The following is a 24,818-nucleotide window of genomic DNA, read 5'->3' on the forward strand; positions in this document are numbered from 1 at the left end:
AAGCCTATGGGGACCTAGGAGGGAAAAGAACCAAACCAGCAAGCAGCTGTCATACACAGCATGTGTGGTCAGAGATGCCATGAGTAGCTTCCCCAGAGGGAACCAGCCAGCTAGATGGTCTAAGAATCATTGGGGCAGGGACTCCAAGCAGGATTACCCAGTCAGAGGCTCAAGTAGAGTTTACAGAACTGGACCACATGAGGACAATAATAGCCAGATTATCAAATAAAAAATAAAAGTAGCAAACATAGGGAAAAAACCATCAGCCATGGTTAACCAACCATCCCAAGTGGGGCTACATGATTGCCTAGCACACAGAGCCAGGAAAGGGTAATGCAGGAGCAGTATGGGCCACAGATTGTACCAATAGGGCACAGCACTTGGAGATACGACAAATACTCCGCCTGAGAATGGGAGCAATCTGGCTGCATGGTGCACACTATAATGAGAGTGGAGATACGGCTACAGCATCTGGAAATGGTATAAATACTCCACTTGATAAAGGAGTAGTATGACTGCGTGATGCACACTAGAACCAGACAGGAGTAATGGCTACAGCATCTGAAGATAGCACGTGTACTTCGCCTGATAAGAGAGAAATACAGCTGCATAGTGCAAACTAGAACCAGACAGGTATAATGGCTACAGCCTCTGGAGATGGAACAGGTACTCCACCTGAGAAAGGAGTAATCTGGTGCATGGGGCACATTAGAACCAGACAGGTGAAATGGCTATAGCATCTGAAGATGGTACAGGTACTCCGCTTGATCAGGGAGTAATATGGTTGCGTGGTGCACACTAGCACCAGGATGGTGTATTGGCTACAGCATCTGGAGAAGTAATATGGTGGCCTGGAACACTCTCCGACTAGGAGGGTGTGTTGAAAATAGCCCCTGGTAATAGTGGAATAACTCCAGCTGAATTACTCCAGGAAGGTCTGCCGGATACAGCAGTTGGCAGTGGTACGAGTATCCCCCTGTGAAGAGGAAGGCGTATGTACCTGGGAGACCACATAGGTGTGCCGGCGTGCTAAACACGATGGCGGGTAAAGCACTACCCACTGGAGAGGCAGCAAGCTGAATTACCTGTGAGGATAATTACCTGTACAACCAGGGGAGTGCCATCTGAAAAGTCACTAAAGGGGATACCAACCCTGCAGAGGAGAGGTTCCTCAGTGGACATTTGTCATTGACCACCCAGAGAGATTCTGTATGGTGGAAGCCTGATGCTCTGTTCCAAGTCAGAATCGGTGCAGAGGAGTCCCCCGATGAGGCAGGAGAAACGTGAGGCGTTTCCCTCCGTGCTAGACCCACGTGTGGAGAAGGTGACCCCTGAACAGAGTTTAGGGTAACCTAACTGAGACCAGGATCCAGTCACTGCATGCAGGACAGCCAGGCACCGCAGGAGCAGAAGCAACCCAGGTGGAGGGATGGAGTGCAAGGGGACCTGCCACAACATGAACCACCGAACAGGGGCCCAAGATAATACATTCCACCAATGATGCTACATGCGGGCGGGGGGCACTGTGAAGATGGGGAGAGCACCCACTAGGAAGGAGGACACAGAGATCCTGGGTGCCAGGAAAAAGGTGGGAACTGGCGCGGCCTAGTCCAGGCACAAGCCGGGGACTAGAGTAATAAGGAGGCAGAGGAAGGGAAGGATAGCCAGGGCCCTGATGGAGTATGGATGGATGGGAGGGAAGGAGTCCCTATCTAGGGTAGGGAGCATACTCACCATCTGGCGTCTTCGGGTGCTGCAGGATCACCCCTTCGGTAAACTCGCACTACAGTGGGATTACAGGTACTCCACTGCGGATGCAGTACTGGGGAAATGGGTGACCGGCGAAATACCGAGGTACGCGCCCGCAGGAGGTGCTACTAAAGTGGACCTCTATGATGAAGACTCCCTGCTGCAGGATAAAACCTGCACCTGTAAAGTAAAGAGAAAAAAAAATTATAATAAAAGAAAAAAAAAGTAGCAGCAAGACCTGCAGAAGAGCAGGTCGTGTCTGCCTCCTACAGACACTAGACTAAAACTGATTAGCCTAGAGTCTGTGCAGAGGGTATACCCCACCTGGGCTGAGCCAACCTTTTTCATATCTAGTGTAGCCTCCTAGTGGTAGCTGGGCATATACTCATGGTGCTGTGTCCCCCAATGACATTAACGAGAAAAATGACAATTGCTGAAGTGGCACAACCCCTTTAAGGCTGGTTTCCATGGCCTGATGGAGCAAGTGACTGTTTTCGGGAAGGAATTCTTCCTTCCAGACTACTGCCTGCTTGCCAGTGGAGGCGAAAGCTGTATTTCAATGCAGTGATCCCCTCCACTGAATGGGAACGAGATATCGCTACTGCCATAGCTCATCCTCTTACAGATCCATTCTTTCTGGGCAGCAGAGTGTTTAGAAAGTATGATATGCTGCCCACAAACAGCTGCTTACATACTCAGCAGCTTATATGAACATAAAGCATAAGGGAAGAACCTAAGAAATGCAAATAACTCAAGAACAGAAATAAACTTGAAGTGAATGCCCAAGCTGGAAACGTTGGGGAGTAAAACAAGTAAAATAAGTGAACGTGTAAAATTTGGAGTTAAAGGGAACCCGTCACCAGTTTTATGGTGTCCTAACTAAGGGCTCTTTCACACCTGCGTTCTTGTCTTCCGGCATAGAGTTCCGTCGTCGGGGCTCTATGCCGGAAGAATCCTGATCAGGATTATCCCCATGCATTCTGAATGGAGTGAAATCCGTTCAGGATGCATCAGGATGCATCAGGATGTATTCAGTTCCGGAACAGAACGTTTTTTGGCCGGAGAAAATACCGCAGCATGCTGCGCTTTTTGCTCCGGCCAAAAATCCTGAAGACTTGCCGCAAGGCCGGATCCGGAATGAATGCCCATTGAAAGGCATTGATCCGGATCCGGCCTTAAGCTAAACGTCGTTTCGGCGCATTGCCAGATCTGACGTTTAGCTTTTTTAGAGTGGTTACCATGGCTGCCGGGACGCTAAAGTCCTGGCAGCCATGGTAAAGTGTAGCGGGGGAGCAGCATACTTACTACTTACCGTCCGTGCGGTTCCCGGGGCGCTCCAGAGTGACGTCAGGGCGCCCCAAGCGCATGGATCACGTGATCGCATGGCACGTCATCCATGCGCATGGGGCGCTCTGACGTCACTCTGGAGCGCCACGGGAGCCGCGCGGACTGTAAGTATACCACTCCCCGCTACTACTATGGCAACCAGGACTTTAATAGCGTCCTGGGTGCCATAGTAACACTGAAAGCATTTGGAAGACGGATCCGTCTTCAAATGCTTTCAGTACACTTGCGTTTTTCCGGATCCGGCGTGTAATTCCGGCAAGTGGAGTACACGCCGGATCCGGACAACGCAAGTGTGAAAGAGGCCTAAGGGCAACATACATAAGTGACTGATTCTCTTAGAAAAATGCTGGGTCACTTTCTTTAATTGACCCAGTCAATCTGCCAACATCTTGTATTGAAAAGCTCCAGCTGATAATGATATTCATGAGCTCCTGACTCTCCCCGCCCACCTGCTGCTGAATGACAGTTTTTTTCCATATGAATCAGCAGCAGGTGGGCAGGGGAGTGGCTATAGCTCTGAATTAAATATACGCTGGACTCAAGGACATCACACTGGACTCTAATCCAAAAGGATATTGTCAACCAATCGGCCAATCAACTTGCAGTAATAAGTGTCATCAGGGATCCAAGGGTTGTCCTCCCGCGCATTCATACCACACTTGAGGTACGTTTCACTCAGGCACCAACCTTGGGGTCGGTTATCCTTTAGAGAACCAATGATGGAGTGGACAAGTTTGCGTTTAAGATTAGTGCGATCACGCAGGTGATTTTCGTAGTAGTGGAGGGTGTTGTACAAGTAGGTGACTGGTCGATCTAAAGCACAACGAGAATTAGTGAAGGTCAAACAATCCATGCCACAGAAAACAAAAAACATACATTTTACTGCATCTTAGGCTTCATGCACACAGCCGTAGTTTGCATGGCCTGATCCGTATTTTCTGCGGAATGCATATGGACCTATTTATTTCCATGGGTCCGCCCAAAAACTCCTCAGCATATGAATTTCATCCGTGTGCTCTCTACATCTGTACGTCCATTCCACAAATTACAGAACATGTCCTATTCTTGTCCGTAATGCGGACAACAATAGCCATTTCCTGGAATACAGAAAAATGCTGACGGAAGGCGTCCATATTTTGTGGATCCGTGGTTTAAGGACTGCAAAACGGATACAGTGGTGTGCATGAGGCTTTACTTTATCTAGAATTCAGCAGCAGAAACCCTTTTGGTTTCGGTCACAATTTTTCAATTTGAATGTGGCGGATCCGCTCACGGTTCATCCCAATTCAATGGGGTTAATTCAATGGTTTCAAGTTAAATTGCAGCTGTTTCCACTGAACCAAGTATGAACATGTCAGTTCTTGGCTCCTGGTTGTGGCAATAAACCATGGTCGCATGAACGACAGCATGGCTTCCCATCCAAAACAATGGGAGGCGAACCCTGTGTGGCCACCAGACCGCTTTATAGCACCAAGCAGTCTGCACAAAAATCTGCTTGCAAAAGACTGTGTGAATGGGGCCTAAGACAAAAAAAAAATTAAAAACTCTGCATATCACATATTTTAAACTTTATAGTAGTCTTTAAGATTGTCACAATTTTTGAGAACTTTTTTTATACAGTAAAGAAATTCCTATTCAAACCACCCTTTTTAGACACCAAAAGAAAAACAAGGCAATGTGAAACCAATAAAATGCTAATAGTAGACTCACCATGGAATTTGTACAGGCCTCCAAGATGATCAAGCAAGGTTTCCAGGGACTTTGAAACCGGAAGCAGCTCTAGAAACCTGTGGATAACAATGTCGAATACTGGCAAGAAACGAAGGCACACATTTCCAAAGTAGATAGGAAGGTACTGAGGTTGGATCTGCACAGGTGGATTGACTTGTTCTGCTAAGCCTTCAAAATAAAGCTTTTCTGGGTATTTCTGAAAAAGAAGCATTATTCATCACCAAACATTAGGAACAAAACCAATCTGTAATTAAAAGACATGCATAGGAACTTATCTACACGCATCACTCTGATAAACTCAGTTCCTGACTCATATGGATAGAAACTGGAACAACCTATCCATCCACTGATACAAATGGCCGCAGACCCCACGGAAAAGAGGAAGGCTGTATATGTTACTTTATTAGGCATAACAGGGAGCTTTTTTTAGTCACTTATGGATGGAATCAATACGATCTGTTATGAGCGAACTGACTATGAAATGTTGTGAACTGACTCTGAAAAAGGCAAGCTATTTCTAGCAGGAAACCCCAAAGTACACTCACAGGCGGCAGATTTAATGCAGAGTTCTGCGACTGTTCCATTAGGAAATCCATGTGACTCACCAAAATAACCTCAACCGGATTAACAAAACGGGTTTTCAGTTGCAGAAATTTCTACAACATATCTGCCACGTGAGAATATACCCTAAACGCACCAATGCATCTTGGACAAAAGATAGCCTACTAACTGGAAGAAATCTATATATCTCCTGCAATGTCCCTTACATATAAAGAGGTTAAGATGAAAAATCCATGTCACAAGCGAGGGATAGCAAGGCAAGGAAAGCAGCCTGTAGTGACTTCCGAAAGGATTGGTCAAGGCCATTATAATCAAATGAGTTTCCAGAAACAGAAGTCCAGCCTAGTTTCATGTGGTTTTCATTTTCTGAATTACCTTACCTTATGGTAGTTCATATGTTTGGTATGCCAATCGTTCTGCAGCCAGTGCTCTGGGGAATTCTCCTTAACAAAGTCGCTCACTCGGTTTCTGAAGTCATTAGGCTTCAGAAGAAGCAACTGAATTATAAAGTAGCAGACTTGAGCTTCATTTCCTTCATGGCTGCGCATGGCCTGTAACAATGATGAAAAAATACATCTTTGATTTCCATGATGTACAACAAGGTCTTAAACTATTTTGGTTTACCCAAGCCAATTCCCTTGTATCCAAAACCTCAATATTTGTATGTATTTTAACCAATAGGCAATACAGCAAGTTAATAATAATAAAAAATTACCAAGCATAGAATCAGCCTGTCCAGCGTGACAATGTTGTATTTCCACACCATGTCATTGAGCATCTCAATACACTTATTGAGCTGTTGACCCCCAGCGGAGGTGGAGAATTCATAAACAAGAAAATCTGCAAATGTGCGGACATGGGCAACAAGTGCTCTGGCACCGATTCTCTCCAGAACCCTGGGAACAAAAAAAAAAAATAACACTGAAGGAGAAGAATTACACTGGCAATCACCCTGCATGAAACTAGCCTGTAAGTATTTCCGTATCTGTTTTTCTTGTGTTCTTCACATGCATTTCAAGATACCAGACTAATTTGGTATAAATGTCTTCAAATGTAACTCCTTGCCATGTTTGGCCATATATTCCATGCACCCCCTCTATGACATGTATGTGTCCTAACATGGCATATGCACAGGAGTTGTTGTCATATTAGAACATTTTCATTACCAAAAATTTGTATAAGTGGGGAAAAAAAATACACAAAAAGGGCTATTCCAATCTCAAATGGCAAATGGTGTGAGTGAGGACTAGCACATGCCATCACTTTATAATTAGTGGAGGACCAAACTCTGGGACCTTCCCCAATGCTGAGAATGGAGCAGCTACAATGCTGATGTGAATGTGCCCAATTCAGTTCTCTGCACAGCAGGGTGGCCAAAAGCACCACTATGCAGGGAAAAACGGTGAGGGCCACAGTGCAAAAACGGCACTGCAGCTAATCCATTCTGAAGCGCTGAATTAGGCTACATGCACACGACCGTTGTGTGTTTTGCAGTCTGCAAATTGCGGATCCGCAAAACACGGATGGCGTCCGTGTGCATTCCGCAATTTGCGGAATGGCACAGACAGCCATTAACCTTCTGCCGTCACACTAACGCCGAAAGGCGTCAATGCTGCGGCGCTGCCAGGTCACACTAACGCCGATTGGCGTCATCTCGCGTGAGCCGAGATTTCCTGTGAACGCGCGCTCACAGGAGCGTGCGTTCACAGGATTCCGCAGTTCACAAGTTCATCTGCAGCCTGCCGGCCGCGATCATTGGCTGGCAGGCTGTGGATTTTTGAATCGGCCAATGAAATGGTTATGTCAGACGCTATTTTGAAAATAGCGTCTGATATAACTCCTGCCTGGTCCTCTGGTGGTCCCTTTTGCTTGGATCGACCACCAGAGGATACAGGCAGCTCAGTAAGTAGCACCAAACACCACACTACACATTAGATATTACCCTGTCATTTATTTAACCCCTTATTTAGCTCCTGATCACCCATATTAGACACCCTGATCACCCCCTTATCCACCCCCCTGTCATTGATCACCCCCCTGTTAGGGTCCCTTATCACCGCCAGGTAGTTAGCTACTTGTTAGGTAGTTAGCGCCCTCCGCACCGCACCGCAGTCACCGATTAGTCGCTGATTAGCGTCATCGCTGTCGCTAATCAGCACTAGTACTATATAGTATCTGTAAGTGATCAATACTGATCGCAATCAGATCTATATAAGTACATTAGGGTCACCTTAGGTTCTACAAAAAACGCAGTGTTCGCCCGATCAGGCCTGATTTTGTGCGCACACTTGCGTTCAGTCCGCCCCACCGCAGTGACAGAATTTTTTTTTTCTGATCACTGCAAAAAACGTAAAATCGCTGCGCCGCTATAAAAGATCACTTTTGAGCTTTTTGGATCTTTATTAGCGATCGCAGCTTTACTTCGCAAGCACTCCTTTTTACTAAGCAGGTTTGCTCTTTTTCCTGGGTAGTCTCAGAGGAATACCCCCTAAATTTAGTGAACCCAAAATGTCAAACAAGGGGTATTCCGCTGAAGAGGCCTACAGGATTCTGACCGTGATGGATGAAAGCGATGGGGACGCCTTATCCGCTGAATCCAGTGGTTCAGAATATGAACCTGTAGACAGCAGTGGCACTCTAACGGCTAGTGAGGATGACGAGGTAGAGGTCCCTGCTACGGCCAGACGTACCCGATCCCATGTAAGAGTTCTGCCTACCCTGCATGATGATCCTCATTTGCAGCAGAGTGGTGCTAGCGCTGATCTTGTTTATGGTGCGGCATACACCAGCAGCGCAGCACAGCCTGGACCTTCTACCAGCACTGCCGTAGTCCCTGGTGAAGTGGCGAGCACCAGAAGGGCAGTTCCAGCTGGTACGGTGGCACGTGCAATAACTCCCCCGTCGCAGCCACCGCGTTCACAGGCCCGTAGAACCCTTAGTCTCCCAGAGGTGCTGGCAAATCCTAATTGGCAATCCCCTGATTCCGCCGCACCCGTATTGCCCCCTTTCACCGCCCAGTCTGGAGTTCGCGTGGAGACGGCTCATTTAGGAACGGCCCTTCAGTTTTTTGAGCTGTTCTTCACCGCGGATCTCTATGACCTAGTTGTGGCTGAAACCAACCGCTACGCCACACAGTTTATTACCGCCAATCCGGAAAGCTACTATGCCCAGCCTTTCCGGTGGAAACCAGTCACTGTTTCCGAGTTTAAAATTTTTTTGGGCCTTATCCTCAGCATGGGTCTAACAAAAAAAAATGTATTGCGGTCATATTGGTCTAAAGACCCAATACATTACATGCCCATGTTCTCTGCTGCAATGTCTAGGGCACGTTTTGAGGTCATCATGTGCTTTATGCATTTTGCGGACAATAGCACCTGTCATCCAAGAGGCCACCCTGCTTATGACCGGCTCCACAAAATTCGGCCCCTCATAGACCATTTGTCATCCAGATTTGCAGATGCGTATACCCCTAATCAAAACATCTGCATAGACGAGTCCCTAGTACATTTTACCGGGCGCCTTGGCATAAAACAGTACATCCCCAGCAAGCGCGCCCGGTATGGGGTCAAACTGTATAAGCTCTGTGAAAGGGCCACAGGCTATACATATCGTTTTAGGGTCTATGAGGGAAAAGACTCAAAACTGGAGCCGGTCGGATGTCCTGACTACCTGGGGAGCAGTGGCAAGATTGTCTGGGACTTGGTGTCACCCTTATTCCACAAGGGGTACCACTTATACGTGGACAATTTTTACTCAAGCGTGGCCCTCTTTCGGCACTTACATATAGTCGGAATTCAATGCTGTGGTACCGCGCGACCTAGTCGCCGGGGCTTCCCCCAACGGCTCGTTAGTACCCGACTTGCACGGGGGGAGAGGGCTGCCTTGTGTGACCAAGAACTGCTCGCGGTGAAGTGGAGGGACAAGAGGGACGTTTACCTTCTGTCCACCATTCACGCAGACACGACTGTCCAAATTGAACGGGCAACTGGAGTCATTGTGAAACCCCTCTCTGTCCACGACTATAACCTTCAGATGGGAGGGGTGGACTTCAATGACCAGATGTTGGCTCCCTATTTAGTGTCCCGACGCACCAGACGCTGGTATAAGAAGGTGTCTGTTTATTTGATCCAATTGGCGATGTACAATAGTTTTGTTCTCTACAGTAAGGCTGGGAGAACAGGATCCTTCCTAAAATTCCAGGAAGAGATCATTTCGGAAATCCTGTATCCAGGAGGGTCCGTGCCCCAAGGCCCTGATGTAGTGAGCCGGCTACATGGCAGACACTTCCCGTCTGTCTATCCTGGTACCCCAACTCAACGTTCCACAAGAAAAAGATGTTGTGTCTGTAGCAGGGGTGGAATAAGGCGTGACACCACCTTTTTTTGTCCTGACTGTCCTGACCAGCCTGCCCTATGCATAGGGGAGTGTTTCCGCAAGTTCCACACTCAGGTACACTATTAGCATAGGGATTGCGTACACAGGACAGGCACACAGGGGTCTTAGGGCCCTTTCACACAGAGCTGCCACAAACCTCTCCTTTCACCTGGGACAAAGTGCATAATGTACTTCGCCGCATCTCTGGGCGATTTGCGCTTTGCACATTGTCCCATGGGGAAGGAGAGGTTTGTCCAATAAAGGTAAAAAAACAAAAAAAAAAGAAAAGAAAAAATCACCGGTAAGCAAAAAAGTTATTGTTCTGTTTCAAAAGTTTAGAAAAGTTAATGTTCTCTAAAGTTAATGTTAATAAAATTATTGCGTTGCGGCCTGGTTTTTTCTTTTTTGTTTTTTTGTTTTTTTACCTTCCAGGTGGACCAAGCGATCAAGCAGCTGCAGCACTGATGTGCATTCTGACAGAAGCATTGCGCTGCTGTCAGATTACACGCAAGTCGGTGTATGCGGCGCTGCAAGACGAGATTTCTACTCTGCAGTAACAGATACGTTTGCCGAAGCATACGAGCTGAGGAGGAGGCGGCGTTCCTATGCTTTGGCAAACACTTTGTATGTAAAAAAATAATATCCCGGCAATGATTTATTCATCCACATCGATTGATGCGAATGGAGAAATCTGGTTTGCCAGGGCATACGAGCTAAGTGGGTATGGATGTAGGGCGGAGCTCCTATGTCCTGGCAGACGCCTTTCCCCTCCTTTTTTTTTTTGGGCAGAGATTTTTTCATCCACATTGATCGATGCGAATGAAGAAATCTGTGCCGTTCATTTTTTTCTTTCAGCCCAGAGGCTGAACGGAAAAAAAAATCTCATTACCTGTATGCTCAATATAAGGAGAATAGCAGAAACTCCTAATGCTGGCCATACATGTAATGATTGCGGAGACCCTCAAATGCAAGGGCAGTACAAACACCCCACAAATGACCCCATTTTGGAAAGAAGACACCCCAAGGTATTTGCTGAGGGGCATATTGAGTCTATGAAAGATTTAAATTTTTGTCCTAAGTTAGCGGAAAGTGACACTTTGTGAGAAAAAAACAAAAAAACATTTTTTTTTTGCTAAATTATGGCCAAAAAAAAATTTCTATGAACTCGCCAGGCCCCTCATTGAATACCTTGGGGTGTCTTCTTTCCAAAGTGGGGTCACATGTGGGGTATTTATACTGCCCTGGCTTTTTAGGGGCCCTAAAGAGCCAGAAGAAGTCTGGGATCCAAATGTCTAAAAATGCCCTCCTAAAAGGAATTTGGGCCGCTTTGCGCATCTAGGCTGCAAAAAAGTGTCACACATGTGGTATCGCCGTACTCAGGAGAAGTTGGGGAATGTGTTTTGGGGTGTCATTTCACATATACCCATGCTGGGTGAGATAAATATCTTGGTCAAATGCCAACTTTGTATAAAACAAATGGGAAAAGTTGTCTTTTGCCAAGATATTTCTCTCACCCAGCATGGGTATATGTAAAATGACACCCCAAAACACATTCCCCAACTTCTCCTGAGTACGGCGATACCAGATGTGTCACACTTTTTTGATGCCAAGGTGGGCAAAGGGGCGCATATTCCAAAGTGCACCTTTCGGATTTCACCGGCCATTTTTTACACATTTTGATTGCAAGGTACTTCTTACACATTTGGGCCCCTAAATTGCCAGGGCAGTATAACTACGCCACAAGTGACCCCATTTTGGAAAGAAGACACCCCAAGGTATTCCGTGAGGGGCACGGCGAGTTCCTAGAATTTTTTTTTTTTTGTCACAAGTTAGCGGAAAATGATGATTTTTCTTTTTTTTTCTTTTTTCCTTACAAAGTCTCATATTCCACTAACTTGCGACAAAAAATAAAAAATTCTAGGAACTCGCCATGCCCCTCACGGAATACCTTGGGGTGTCTTCTTTCCAAAATGGGGTCACTTGTGGCGTAGTTATACTGCCCTGGCAATTTAGGGGCCCAAATGTGTGAGAAGAACTTTGCAATCAAAATGTGTAAAAAATGCCCTGCAAAATCCGAAAGGTGCACTTTGGAATATGTGCCCCTTTGCCCACCTTGGCAGCAAAAAAGTGTGACACATCTGGTATCGCCGTACTCAGGAGAAGTTGGGGAATGTGTTTTGGGGTGTCATTTTACATATACCCATGCTGGGTGACAAAAATATCTTGGTCAAATGCCAACTTTGTATAAAAAAATGGGAAAAGTTGTCTTTTGCCAAGATATTTCTCTCACCCAGCATGGGTATATGTAAAATGATACCCCAAAACACATTCCCCAACTTCTCCTGAGTACGGCGATACCAGATGTGTGACACTTTTTTGATGCCAAGGTGGGCAAAGGGGCACATATTCCAAAGTGCACCTTTCGGATTTCACCGGCCATTTTTTACACATTTTGATTGCAAAGTACTTCTCACACATTTGGGCCCCTAAATTGCCAGGGCAGTATAACTACGCCACAAGTGACCCCATTTTGGAAAGAAGACACCCCAAGGTATTCCGTGAGGGGCATGGCGAGTTCCTAGAATTTTTTATTTTTTGTCGCAAGTTAGTGGAATATGAGACTTTGTAAGGAAAAAAGATAAAAATAAAAAATCATCATTTTCCGCTAACTTGTGACAAAAAATAAAAAATTCTAGGAACTCGCCATGCCCCTCACGGAATACCTTGGGGTGTCTTCTTTCCAAAATGGGGTCACTTGTGGTGTAGTTATACTGCCCTGGCAATTTAGGGGCCCAAATGTGTGAGAAGTGCCTTGCAATCAAAATGTGTAAAAAATGGCCTGCAAAATCTGAAAGGTGCACTTTGGAATATGTGCCCCTTTGCCCACCTTGGCAGCAAAAAAGTGTCACACATGTGGTATCGCCGTACTCAGGAGAAGTTGGGGAATGTGTTTTGGGGTGTCATTTTACATATACCCATGCTGGGTGAGAGAAATATCTTGGCAAAAGACAACTTTTCCCATTTTTTTATACAAAGTTGGCATTTGACCAAGATATTTTTGTCACCCAGCATGGGTATATGTAAAATGACACCCCAAAACACATTCCCCAACTTCTCCTGAGTACGGCGATACCAGATGTGTCACACTTTTTTGCTGCCAAGGTGGGCAATGGGGCACATATTCCAAAGTGCACCTTTTGGATTTCACCGGTCATTTCTTACACATTTTGATTGCAAGGTACTTCTCACACATTTGGGCCACTAAATTGCCAGGGCAGTATAACTACCCCACAAGTGACCCCATTTTGGAAAGAAGACACCCCAAGGTATTCCGTGAGGGGCATGGCAAGTTTTTAGAATTTTTTATTTTTTGTCGCAAGTTAGTGGAATATGAGACTTTGTAAGAAAAAATAAAATCATCATCATTTTCCGCTAACTTGTGACAAAAAATAAAAAGTTCTATGAACTCACTATGCCCATCAGCGAATACCTTAGGGTGTCTACTTTCCGAAATGGGGTCATTTGTGGGGGTTTTCTACTGTTTGGGCATTGTAGAACCTCAGGAATTATGACAGGTGCTCAGAAAGTCAGAGCTGTTTCAAAAAGCGGAAATTCACATTTTTGTACCATAGTTTGCAAATGCTATAACTTTTACCCAAACCATTTTTTTTTTGCCCAAACATTTTTTTTTTATCAAAGACATGTAGAACAATAAATTTGGCGAAAAATGTATATATGGATGTCGTTTTTTTTGCAAAATTTTACAGCTGAAAGTGAAAAATGTCATTTTTTTGCAAAAAAATCGTTAAATTTCGATTAATAACAAAAAAAGTAAAAATGTCAGCGGCAATGAAATACCACCAAATGAAAGCTCCATTAGTGAGAAGAAAAGGAGGTAAAATTCATTTGGGTGGTAAGTTGCATGACCGAGCAATAAACCGCTAAAGTTGTGGAGTGCCGATTTGTAAAAAAGGGCCTGGTCACTAGGGGGGTATAAACCTGTGGTCCTTAAGTGGTTAAAATAACTGCTTATTCTTGTCCGCAAAAGGACAAGAATAGGATAGGTTCTGCAGTAAGAGATGGAGAGCACATAGGTCTTCTGTCTTCTATTTCTATACTGTATTTGGCAACAAATGTGTATAAGATTGTTGTTAATTTACTTCTGTTAATAAAAACAGAAAACAAAAACAAAAAACAAAACAAAAAAAAGAATAGGACATGTTATATTTTTTTGCGGACCACGGAACGGAACAGACAGCGGATGCAGACAGCACACAAAAACTCGGATGCGGAACCAAAACAACAGTCGTGTGCATGAGGCCTAAGGTAATATGTTCTCATGCACACAGAACCCAGACTTCATTTACCTGTATCCAATCTGGTTGATTTGATCGGTCTCTAGAAGCATTTTCCAAAGAAGACAAAGAAACAGAGGCGAGGAGCCCTGCAAGGAGAAGTGAGAGATGATATCGTTTTCATTGGTCATAGACTTCCACTTTCTGTACTCCTCTTCCACATTTTTCTTGAGGTTGAAACGACTTTCTTGAGGCACATTGTTCTGTTTGAAGAAAGCCTACAATAACAGATAGAAAATTATTTTAGTGGACACAATTACAAGAAAGGGAAGACACAGTTATGGCTATGCATTCATACGGATTAAACCCCTTCCCGACATTTGACGTAATAGTACATCATGGAGGCAAGTGACTTGCGGCATTTTGACATACTATTACGTTATGGTGATTGGGCGGGCACCGGAGCGGTGCGTGCCTGATCACTGCAGGGGCCCGGCTATCAGGGACTGTATCCACCGGCATCAGCGCTGACCGCGGCATAGAAGGTGCATGCGGCGGGTTAGGAAGCCCATCGGGTCCCGCGCTGCTGTGGCGGTGACCCAATGGGTGACAAGGCAGCCTAATGCCATGCACAGGCTGCCCAATGCCTTGCACGGCATCGGTACCTGCCTTATACTGGTGCCCAGGAGATCCAGCCTCAGGCTAGGTCTCCTAGGCAACCTATTAGTGGACTACTCAGTGTAATACACTAACAGGCAATGCGTTACAATACATATGTAATGTAATGCACCCCCAAAAGTTCAGATCTGAACTGGTCCTTAAAAGTGGTTTTTGGAAATTTTCTTAAACATTTTAAGAATTGCTTCTAAAATTCTAAGCCTTCCAACGTCCCAAAAAATAAAATAACATTTACAAAATGATGCAAACAAAGTAGACATATGGGGAATGTTAAGTAATAAATATTTTATGAGCTATCACTTTGTTTTAAAAGCAGAGAAATTGAAAATTTCAAAAATTGCGAATTTTTTCAAAATTTTTGGTAAACAGGATTTTTTTTCATATATAAAAAGGTGAAATATATTGACTCAAATTTATGACTATCATGAAGTACAATGTGTCATGAGAAAACAATCTCAGAATGGCTTGGATAAATATAAGTGTTCCAAAGCTATTACCACAAAGTGACAAATATCAGATTTACAAAAAATGGCCTGGGCAGAAGGGTGAAAACTGGCCCGGGGTAGAATGGGTTAAAGGCTACGTACGCTTTTGGGAGTATTTTTTTATTGTAGCATTGTACTCATTTTGAGCTGAATTTTTTTTTTTATTGGTATTAAAAATATGTAACCTTTTTTCTGTGCAGGGCTGAGATGCTCTACTAGCAGGATCTGAATTTTCTCTCTGCCTCCTCAGCCAGCTCAGCTGATGGGCTCCTTATCTCTGCTCTGTGACCTTATAGATACTAATTATAGCTCAGTTCTTATCTTACTGATGGGGATTAAATAAGCGTTTATGGCCTCTTACCTCTTTGTAATTTAGAGATAAGGATTTGGCACAAAATGAAAGTACCTGTCAAACAGCTAGAAAAACAGTTAACCTTTGTGACAGAACAGCTAAATATTTTTAATAAAAACCAATTGAAAAAATGATTTATAACCCAAAATGAGTAAAATGGAATTGTAAAAAAAAAAAAAAAAAACTCTGAAGGTGTACATAGCCTTTAAAGCCTCATGCACATGTCAGTGGAACACGGACCATGAGATACCGGCCTGGATTCCTGCTGAGTGCAGGAGAGCATGGGTCATTGGTTGCTATGATGTCGGGACGCCCGCTGCTGTACAGTAATACACTGGTATTATTAGAGTTGTTGCGATACCAATTTTTTGATTCGGTTTCGATACCATGAAAAAGTATTGCGATACTCGATACCATTCGATACCACGCGAAAAAAATAAACAAAAAAAGCCACGTGCATTCCTCATTTTTAAAAATGGCGAATCGCGCAGTTTTTATTTTATTTTTTCTGTTCCGGCATTCACCACCTAGATTTTTTTAATATATTTTAATAGTTTGGACTTTTCTGACGTGGCGATGTAATATGTTTATTATTTATATATTTTATATGTGAAATTGGGAAAAGGGGGTGATTTATACTTCATATTTTAGTGGTTTTTTTTATTTATTTTTTATACTTTTTATTTAATAACTATTTCCCCCTTAGGGGCTAGAACCTGGGATCTTTCATCCCTTTTCCTATTCAGCCTGATAGATCTCTATCAGGGTGAATAGGACTCCACACTGTCCCTGCTGCTCTGTGCTTTGTGCACACAGCATCAGGGATGTTACCATGGCAACCAGGGCTTCTGTAGCGTCCTGGCTGCCATGGTAACCGATCGGAGCCCCAGGCTTACACAGCTGGGGCTCTGATCAGAAGCTGCCACTGCACCACCAATGAGGGGGAGGGGAGCGGTCCCTGTGGCCACTGCCACCAATGATTTTAATACTGGGGGGTTGAGAGGGGCCGGTGCACTGTGCCACCAATGATTTTAATGGGATGGGGGGGTTGAGGGGGGGGGGGGCACACTGCACCACCAATGATAACTACCCCTTTATACAGGAGGCGGGTACTGGCAGATCAGCGGCAGTTAACTGCCGCTGATCGCAGCTCCCTGTCAGGGGCAGGGTGCCGGCAATGCGATTCTGCTGCCGGCACCCGCCTCCTGTATGTGTTAAAGACTGACTACTGTATATGAGTCCAGACTGACTACTGTATATGAGTATTTCACTATCAGGCCACACAGAGCGGCGCCCAGCAATGTCTCAGCACTCACCATTAGTCCTGGGCGCCGCTCCGTTCGCCTGCAGTGCTCCATTACTGTCTCCTCTCCTGCTCCACATGCTGATTACTATCGGAGCGATGGGAGGAGACATCAGATTCACTAGTGGGCGTTCCTTCTCCCTGGCTGTAGCGCTGTCCAATCACAGCGCAGGGAGAAGGAACGCCCACTAGTGAAGCTGATGTCTCCTCCCATCGCTCCGATAGTAATCAGCAGCATGTGGAGCAGGAGAGGAGACAGTAATGGAGCACTGCGGGGCGCCGCTCTGTGTGGAAATAATCCTATCATTGGTGGCGCAGTGCGCCCGGCCCCTCCTCCGCCCCTCTCTTCTCATTGCCGCCCCTCCTCCGCCCCTCTCTTCTCATTGCCGCCCCTCCTCCGTCCCTCTCTTCTCATTGCCGTCCCTCCTCCGCCCCTCGCTTCTCATTGGTGGCAGCGGCAGCAGGACAGGGGGAGGGAGGACAGCTTCCTTCTCCCCGTGCTGCTGAGAGAGAACATGAGCGCGCCGATAGCAGCGAGCTCATGTTCAGAGATACTAGACTGCGCAGAAGTGCAGCCCAGTATCGAAAAAACGGAAATCCCGGTATCGTATCGATACCGGGACAAAAGTATCGATTGGGTATCGAAATTTCGATACCCGCAACAACCCTAGGTATTATCTATACGAGTGTATTACTGTACAGCAGCGGGCGCACAGCGTCATAGCAACCAATGACGCCGTGCACTCAGCAGGAATCCAGGCCGGTATCTCACGGTCCGTGTTCCCACGGATGTGTGCATGAGGCTTAAGGGACAGCTCTCTTCTTCCACTAAAATGGCAAGGATCCACTGCAGTAAAGCTACCGTGCGGTTTAATATTCCAGCAGTCTAACATTGCATAGTGAACAGAGGCAGCGGTAATGTTAGTGCAATGCTGACCCGCAGGGTCTTAGCAGGTACGGAACGACTGCCAGTAACTGATTTTTCATACTTTTTCAACAATTTACTCTAATAAAAAAATGAAAAGAGGAGCAGCCCTAAGGCAACTTTCACACATGCATTTTTGCCCAATCCGGCAAGGATCAGCAAAAAATGCTTTCGTTATTGATACAATCGGCTGCATACATTATGAACGGATCCAGTTGTATTATCTCTAAAACAGCAATGACGGATCCGGCATTAAAACCATTGTAAGTCAATGGGTACCAAATTAGTTTTCTATTGTGTCCGAGAAAACGGATCCGGCACCATTGACTTACATTGTGCGTCATCCGTTTTGCTCCGCAAACCAAAGGGAATGCATTCTGGTGCATTCCGTTCCCTTCAGTACAGTTTTGTCCCCATTGACAACGAATGGGAACAAAACGGAAGTGTTTTCGATTAAACCACCACTTGCACAAAACTACTAAACACAGATAATTAAGACTATGTTCACAAAGCAGCAAATCTGAAAACTGCATATTGATTAAAATGGGAATAAACATTTGTAATACACATTATGTAAAAAATAAAATGCCACGTCCATTGTTGGAACAGTTTTGGTACAGAAATCACGACGAGCAGCTGCTCAAGGATTAGCCCCACTGAATGAGGCTAGAACTTTTCTGCCTTGCGGGTTAAAATAATTTATAAAAAATAAAATAAAATAAAAAAAATTAAATGTCAAAATAGTTACAATTTACTGCTTGCGGCTGAGGTTGGCAATACAAATCATGAATATGTTTACCTGTAATGGAGCAGGAAAGCAGCTGAGTGTGTGCAAGGCCCAGTTATGTGGTGTGAAGCTAATAATTGTCTGCAGGATGTCCTTGCACCAAGTGCCTTGAATTGATTCGGAACCTGTGAAAAAATCTAGCAAAGCAACAACACTTCATGAGTTAAAAGAGAAAAAAAAAAAAAAAAAAAAAAAAAAAAAAAAAAAAAGATAGATACAACTGTATATGCAAATGTTCAACATACTAGCTTCTGACAAATAATGTAAGATGAAGACGTACCGTATTAAGAAAGTTTAGGGGAAAAAAAGAAAAAAATAATTTCTCACAAGAGGCTTTAAAAGAGCAATTTTTCCTAAAAATGCTTGCACGCTGCTGTTTCTGTCTTAGTACCATTTGCATCTGGGAGAGCCGAGCACAAGCTTTTACAATTATTACAGAAGTTGTCACCCAGGCTATTACAGTTCTGGGTGCCCTACTTATTCAGCGATCCATTCACTGCCCCTGAAAAACCCCAAAAGGCTAATATTCTATGGATGAGAACTCCTGTAATGGAGGGCATGGTCTGAACAGCGTATATTTACCAATGACCTATTTTAAGCAAAATGCTGATTCATAGATCTGACCTTCCCACAATACACAGACATTGGAGCATTATAATGTATTACAACTCACCTCAGTCCAGGTTAAGCTTTACATGTAGCTCAGTTAGGCCTCTTTCACACGACTGTATGCCCTCCGAGATATATACAGTCCGTGAGCGGGCCATATGTACCAGAACGGCATTGATCGTGCGCACGGGAGTACACAGCATCATAGATTACAATGATACTTCACATATTGGGCCGCCCACGGGCAAGTGTCCTGCACTCATATGATCTTATGTGGGACAATAGCCCCACGGGTGGCCCGACGTGCACAGCATCACTGTGATCTATGATGTTGTGTGCTCCCGTGCGCACAATCAATGCTTCTCCCGCTCACAGACCGTATATCTCAGAGGGCATATGGTCGTGTGCAAGAGGCCTAAGGGTTTTCATCAAAAACTTGGTTAGAAGAGGCTGGCTGCTTGGAGCAGGGAGAGTTGGGTGGGTCCTTGCTCCAATTAGCCACTCCAGGTATTTGTGGTAACTGGCAATCACCTGAAAAGCTGGGTGTGCCATAAACGGGGCAGACAGCTCACTAATTGAGGTCTCTGCTCCCGGGAAGCTCTGCTGTGAGTAAAAAGCAACCGTGTGTCTTGTTTAGGGTGCTGGGTACAAGACTCAGTTTCCTTTAGTTAGGAACTGCTTGATATATAGAAGTAGTGGCCAGACAGCCAGGTATTTCTTTTATTTTGTACTGTTTTGATTAATACTTTTGTCTGAAAAAGCCAATAAAACTGGCTGAGTCAATTGCACCATACTTGCTTGGACTGTACTGTGTTTTGTGTGCCAACAGCGCCCGTCTATCCCAGGAGACCGCAAGCTAATCCTGTTACATTACATACACCTTAGATAGCGGTATGCTTAACGTGCATGTGTTTTCAATTGGGAAAGGGTAATAAACTACAAAGAGACATCTCTAACAGTAGCTTAAATAGGTTGTCACACTTGAGAAAATGGTATTTATATCATGTAGAGAAAGGTAATACAAGGCACTTACTAATGTATTGTGATTGTCCATATTGCCTCCTTTGCTGGCTGGATTCATTTGTCCATCACATTATACAATGATTACTTCTATGGTTACGACACCCTGCAATCTATCAGTGGTGGTCGTGCTTGCACACTGTAGGGAAAAAGTGTCAGCCTCTCTGGTGGCCGCAGAAGTACACGTAGGTTGGTGCTTTTTCCTATAGTGTGCAAGCACGACCACCACTGATAGATTGCATGGTGGTCGTAACCATGGAAGTAATCATTGTATAATGTGATGGAAAAATGAATCCAGCCAATAAAGGAGGCAATATGGACAATCACAATACATTAGTAAGTGCCTTGTATTACCTTTATCTACATAATAAATGCAATTTTCTGAAGTGAGACAACTGCTTTAAATCCAGTGAGAAGAAAGAATTGGGCACGTTGAAATGCAACCCTCCCGTTATTTCTCCCCCTGACATCTGCCATCACAGGAGAGTAGGGGCACCATGAATACACATAAGATGGTCAGCTATTCCCATAAAAATGTATTTTTTCTCTTACTGCTAAAGACACTAAACATACCAGTGACGTGAGTGGCTCTTGCCAGCGTTAAAATCAGTGCTCTGTTCAGCTCCTCCGATTCTGCTGATAAAACAGTTTTGGGATCGCTCAGGAAACGAGTAAACTGTGGCTGCACCTCAGAACTTCCCAGAGCTGTGATCAATCTTAAAGCTGTACTCTCAACACTTGAAATAAAAAAAATAATAATAATAATATATATATATAAAAAGATTTGGTATTTTTTTCAGCACACAAAGTTATTAAACTCTAAAATAAGAAAACAAAGCAAATAACCTTCAAGTGAAGCTTTAAAAGAGGTATTTGAGTGACACCAATACAGAACAGGGTATATCTATACAATGGCAATATTTCAGTCAATCCCCATAGCCTCTTTTCATTTCCCCCAACAGGAGACCTAGTATCTCCACAGATATATGGCATGTCCTATAGATACGCCTTCTAGTTCTTGCCCTGGAAGTCCCCTTTAAGTAACTGCTCTCTGCTCTTTGGCTTAACTAAATAAGACATCTTCTATCTGTATACTTGATTAGAGCACACACACATAATACAGGGAGGCAAGGAAAACTGAAATTACATCATGGAAAAACACCTCAGAAATATAAACTTAATCATGGGCCAAGTATTGAATTTAGGGGTACCAACCAGAGGTGGAGCTGATTCTGATTGGTCTGTGGGACTCCAGCAAGCGAATGGAGGTGACTTAGGAGCTGAACTCGATAATGAGGCTGGATATGGTGCATTCGGTAACTGAACATTTCCAGCAGGGTGTGAAGGATTCCCCATGAATGAGACTTGAACACAGTGGGTAATAGCTGACCTGGTAGAAGAAAAAAAAAAAAAAAATTGTTTAAAATACTAATATAGTCACAGTCTTCTGTTTTACTTCTCTGCACCCATATAGTCTCCCAAAGCCTTTTCTTGGTGTTGTCTCCCCTCACATCACTGAAAGAGGATATGTGGTCTCTGATTGTTAGGACTCAGGCACATGGCCGTTGCCCGGCCGTGCCCGTATTGCGGCCCGCAATGAATGGGCACGCAATCCGGAAGGTCCGGTGTGGAACAGAAACACAAAACCCCATGGAAGCATCACGAAGTGGCTTCGTGGGGTTTCTGTCCGTGCCCATGCAATACTTTTTTGCAATGCGGCCGGACCACGGACCCATTTAAGTTGAATGGGTCTTGATCTGTCTGCAGAATTTACACAGATGTTGCCTGTGCATTGGGGACTGCAAACTGCGGTCCCCAATGCGCGGAACGGATATCAACGCGTGCACGAGGCCTTAAACTGAGGCTGCTTTCACACACACAATTTTTGTGGTGTTTTCTGCACGTTTGCATTTTTTGTGGCGTTTACAGTGGTAAAACGCCATCTCCAGATGGAACTGAAGGTCCACGGGAAACATTAAACAGGACAGATAAGCTACTTTTTGCTCTGGGTGTTCTTGTTAATTAGGTAAGAAGATGGGCAATTTGTCATCTAATTAGCTAATGTACCTAATCAGGTCACTTGTCTCTGTGACATGCAATCTGGATCATGACAAATTTTGGGTGTTTTCAGTTCTGGTGAATATATGATCTGCGCATTTAGACATAGAACTTTCATTTTTTTAGGAGATGCCTCAGGCTGTGTTTTGTATCAGACCTGCCAGCAAATATTAATTAGAATTTTTACAAAAAGTTACACTTTGGTGCAAAACCGCACATGGTGCCCATAAGCTGGGTAGAATGGTCACTATATGTCAGGGACCATACCGTAGCTATGGGGTTATAACATATTTTTTTCTGACAGCATAGAAAGTGCTTGACTATGTCCACTAGTCCCATAGAGGTGAATGGAGAAGTTGCCAAGTTGTACTTACTCTCCATTCACTGCTTTTTGGTACTTCCATGGCATTGAATAGTGTGCAAGCCGCGCAAGCATAGGGTACACATCTTCACTTTGTTTTTCACCCATTCTGAAGACAGGAGTCAGTCCCAGAGTTGGGACCTGCACCTATTTGACATTGATGACATTTCCTAGAGATAAGCCATCAATGTCCCAGATGAGACAACCCCTTTAAGTTTGGGTTTTGGATCGTGCATTCATGGTCTCCTTCAGTTACTACCACCAAAATACACAGATGCTGAATGGAGTTATATTATTATTTAATATTGAAATTCTCTGCTTGACTGGATTGCTTGCTCTTTTTATAGTCTCCATTTTATGCATAAAATGACAAATGCTTACTGATGAATCCTTTGATGCCAAGCGATTCTATCTCCATATATACCAACAAGCGACTGTAGGTTTCCACGAGTGCAGGGGCCAGGGCTGGGCTAGATTTTGTATGAGCCAGTTTAATAACTCTAGTAGCAATGCTGTGTATAAGACTGAAAAATAAGAAAAAAATAAAATAAATAAGTCGTAAAAAAAAACAAAAGTTACAGCAAGGAACTGTAGAATATGTGTGGCCAAAGCAATAAATGTGTTACTCTACCAATAAGTCACCAAGAAAATGGTTCAACATTTCATATTGTGCAGAAAAAGGTTTTAAAAACCTTTTCATTGTTACTACAGAAAGACTCCAATACTTTTCATACTTTCATTTACTACCTTCTCTGAATTTTTTTTTGTGTATAATTTTTGTGTATATAAATTCAGAAACCAGCAAAATTAAATCTAACAGATAATATAATTTTCGAGTTAAAATGCAGATAGTTGAGTAGTTGATCGTTGAGTGTGGCCACTTTTACATGGCAATATCCTGGTCAGTAAAACAAAGACAGGAGTAGGTCCAAAATACAGAAGATTAAAAAATATTTCCATTATATTTCTGTTTATATTCCACTTCTGTACTTGAACTGCAAATACTGATGTAAAATACTGACTAAAACACAATTCAGACAAGGAAAGCAGTCCAGCCCTAATGTCTACAACCCCGCTTCCATATTTTTAATAAAATTTTTCAACGCTCTCCAACTCTTCCCTTCACTGCAAGACAATTGCTTGAAGCTGACATAATAGTTTTCCCAAAACCTGGCAAAGACCGCTTTTGTTGCCCTAATTGTCACCCCATTTCCCTTGTAGAAAATGAAAAAAAAAAAAGTTCACCTAGAAAGTTCAGATGAAAAGCTTATTTTACAATATAGCATTGCTGGAGGGTGTTATGTGTAGTGATCAAAGTTGCAAGATCCTTTACATACAGATGCTCCACTGATTTATTTTTTGTCTGGCATCACTGTTGAGTTTTTTGTTGCCTGACAGCCCTGTTTTTCATCTTCTGTCTTCAGGGGTGGATTGGGAATTTAAAGTGGCCCTGGAAAAAAATACTAAGTGCCACCATTTTGTAGTCCGGTCCAAATTAATGGAAGGCAGGGCCAACACAAGTAGGCAGGGCCAGCAATACTACCCTAACAGAGCCAAATACCACAGTCCATCACAAAATATTGCAGCCATCAGCACAAAATACAGCCGCAAAAACATTCAGTTGCCGGCCGTGAGGAGGCCTCAGGCGGCCCCTTGGGCATCGGCCCACCGGGAAAATTTCCCTGTAAGGTCTATGGTCAATCTGCCCCTGTCTGTCTTACAAGACTGTTGATTGAGTGTTGTTGCAGTGCTCACTATGCCTGCACCATTTGTGCAATTAACAGACTTTAAAGAGGACCTTTTATCAGTTTAGCCCTAGTCTAATTATGGTCTTACCTTTATAGGGCAGCCCCCACTGATGCCATAGCACTTTTTTTTATTTTATTTTTCAAAGAAGGTAACAAGCTGGTAAATTTGTATTTCTTAAACTTAAAAATGTATTTGAAGAAAATGCTGCGCGTTGAATGTGGCCGCTTACAGATTTTGTTTCAGTTTCTATAGATTCCATTTAATTTCTTCATTAATGTGCACTGCTGCTTCCAATAATGCTAGTTAAGATAAGTGTACCGCCAAGTATGAACAAGTTTGCATAAATGTAAAGTACTGGTAAATATAAGAAACTTTGTAATAAATCTCATTATCTCATAAAAAGAATTATGCTTCCTCGTAGGCTTTTCAGGCTG

General features: G+C 44.0%; 1 protein-coding gene across 1 annotated transcript in view; it reads right to left on the reverse strand.

Moving 5' to 3' along the window:
- MED23 (mediator complex subunit 23) overlaps window positions 1-24,818 on the reverse strand; it is a 100,844-nt gene that overhangs the window by 22,817 nt on the left and 53,209 nt on the right. The window contains 9 exon segments of the mRNA XM_044288675.1: window positions 3,673-3,909; window positions 4,807-5,023; window positions 5,769-5,939; window positions 6,104-6,284; window positions 14,130-14,335; window positions 18,600-18,724; window positions 20,790-20,953; window positions 21,432-21,606; window positions 23,017-23,159. Of these exon segments, the coding sequence (XP_044144610.1) occupies window positions 3,673-3,909; window positions 4,807-5,023; window positions 5,769-5,939; window positions 6,104-6,284; window positions 14,130-14,335; window positions 18,600-18,724; window positions 20,790-20,953; window positions 21,432-21,606; window positions 23,017-23,159 (1,619 nt within the window).

This window comes from Bufo gargarizans, chromosome 4, assembly GCF_014858855.1.
Source record: "Bufo gargarizans isolate SCDJY-AF-19 chromosome 4, ASM1485885v1, whole genome shotgun sequence".
Lineage (NCBI taxonomy): Eukaryota > Metazoa > Chordata > Amphibia > Anura > Bufonidae > Bufo > Bufo gargarizans.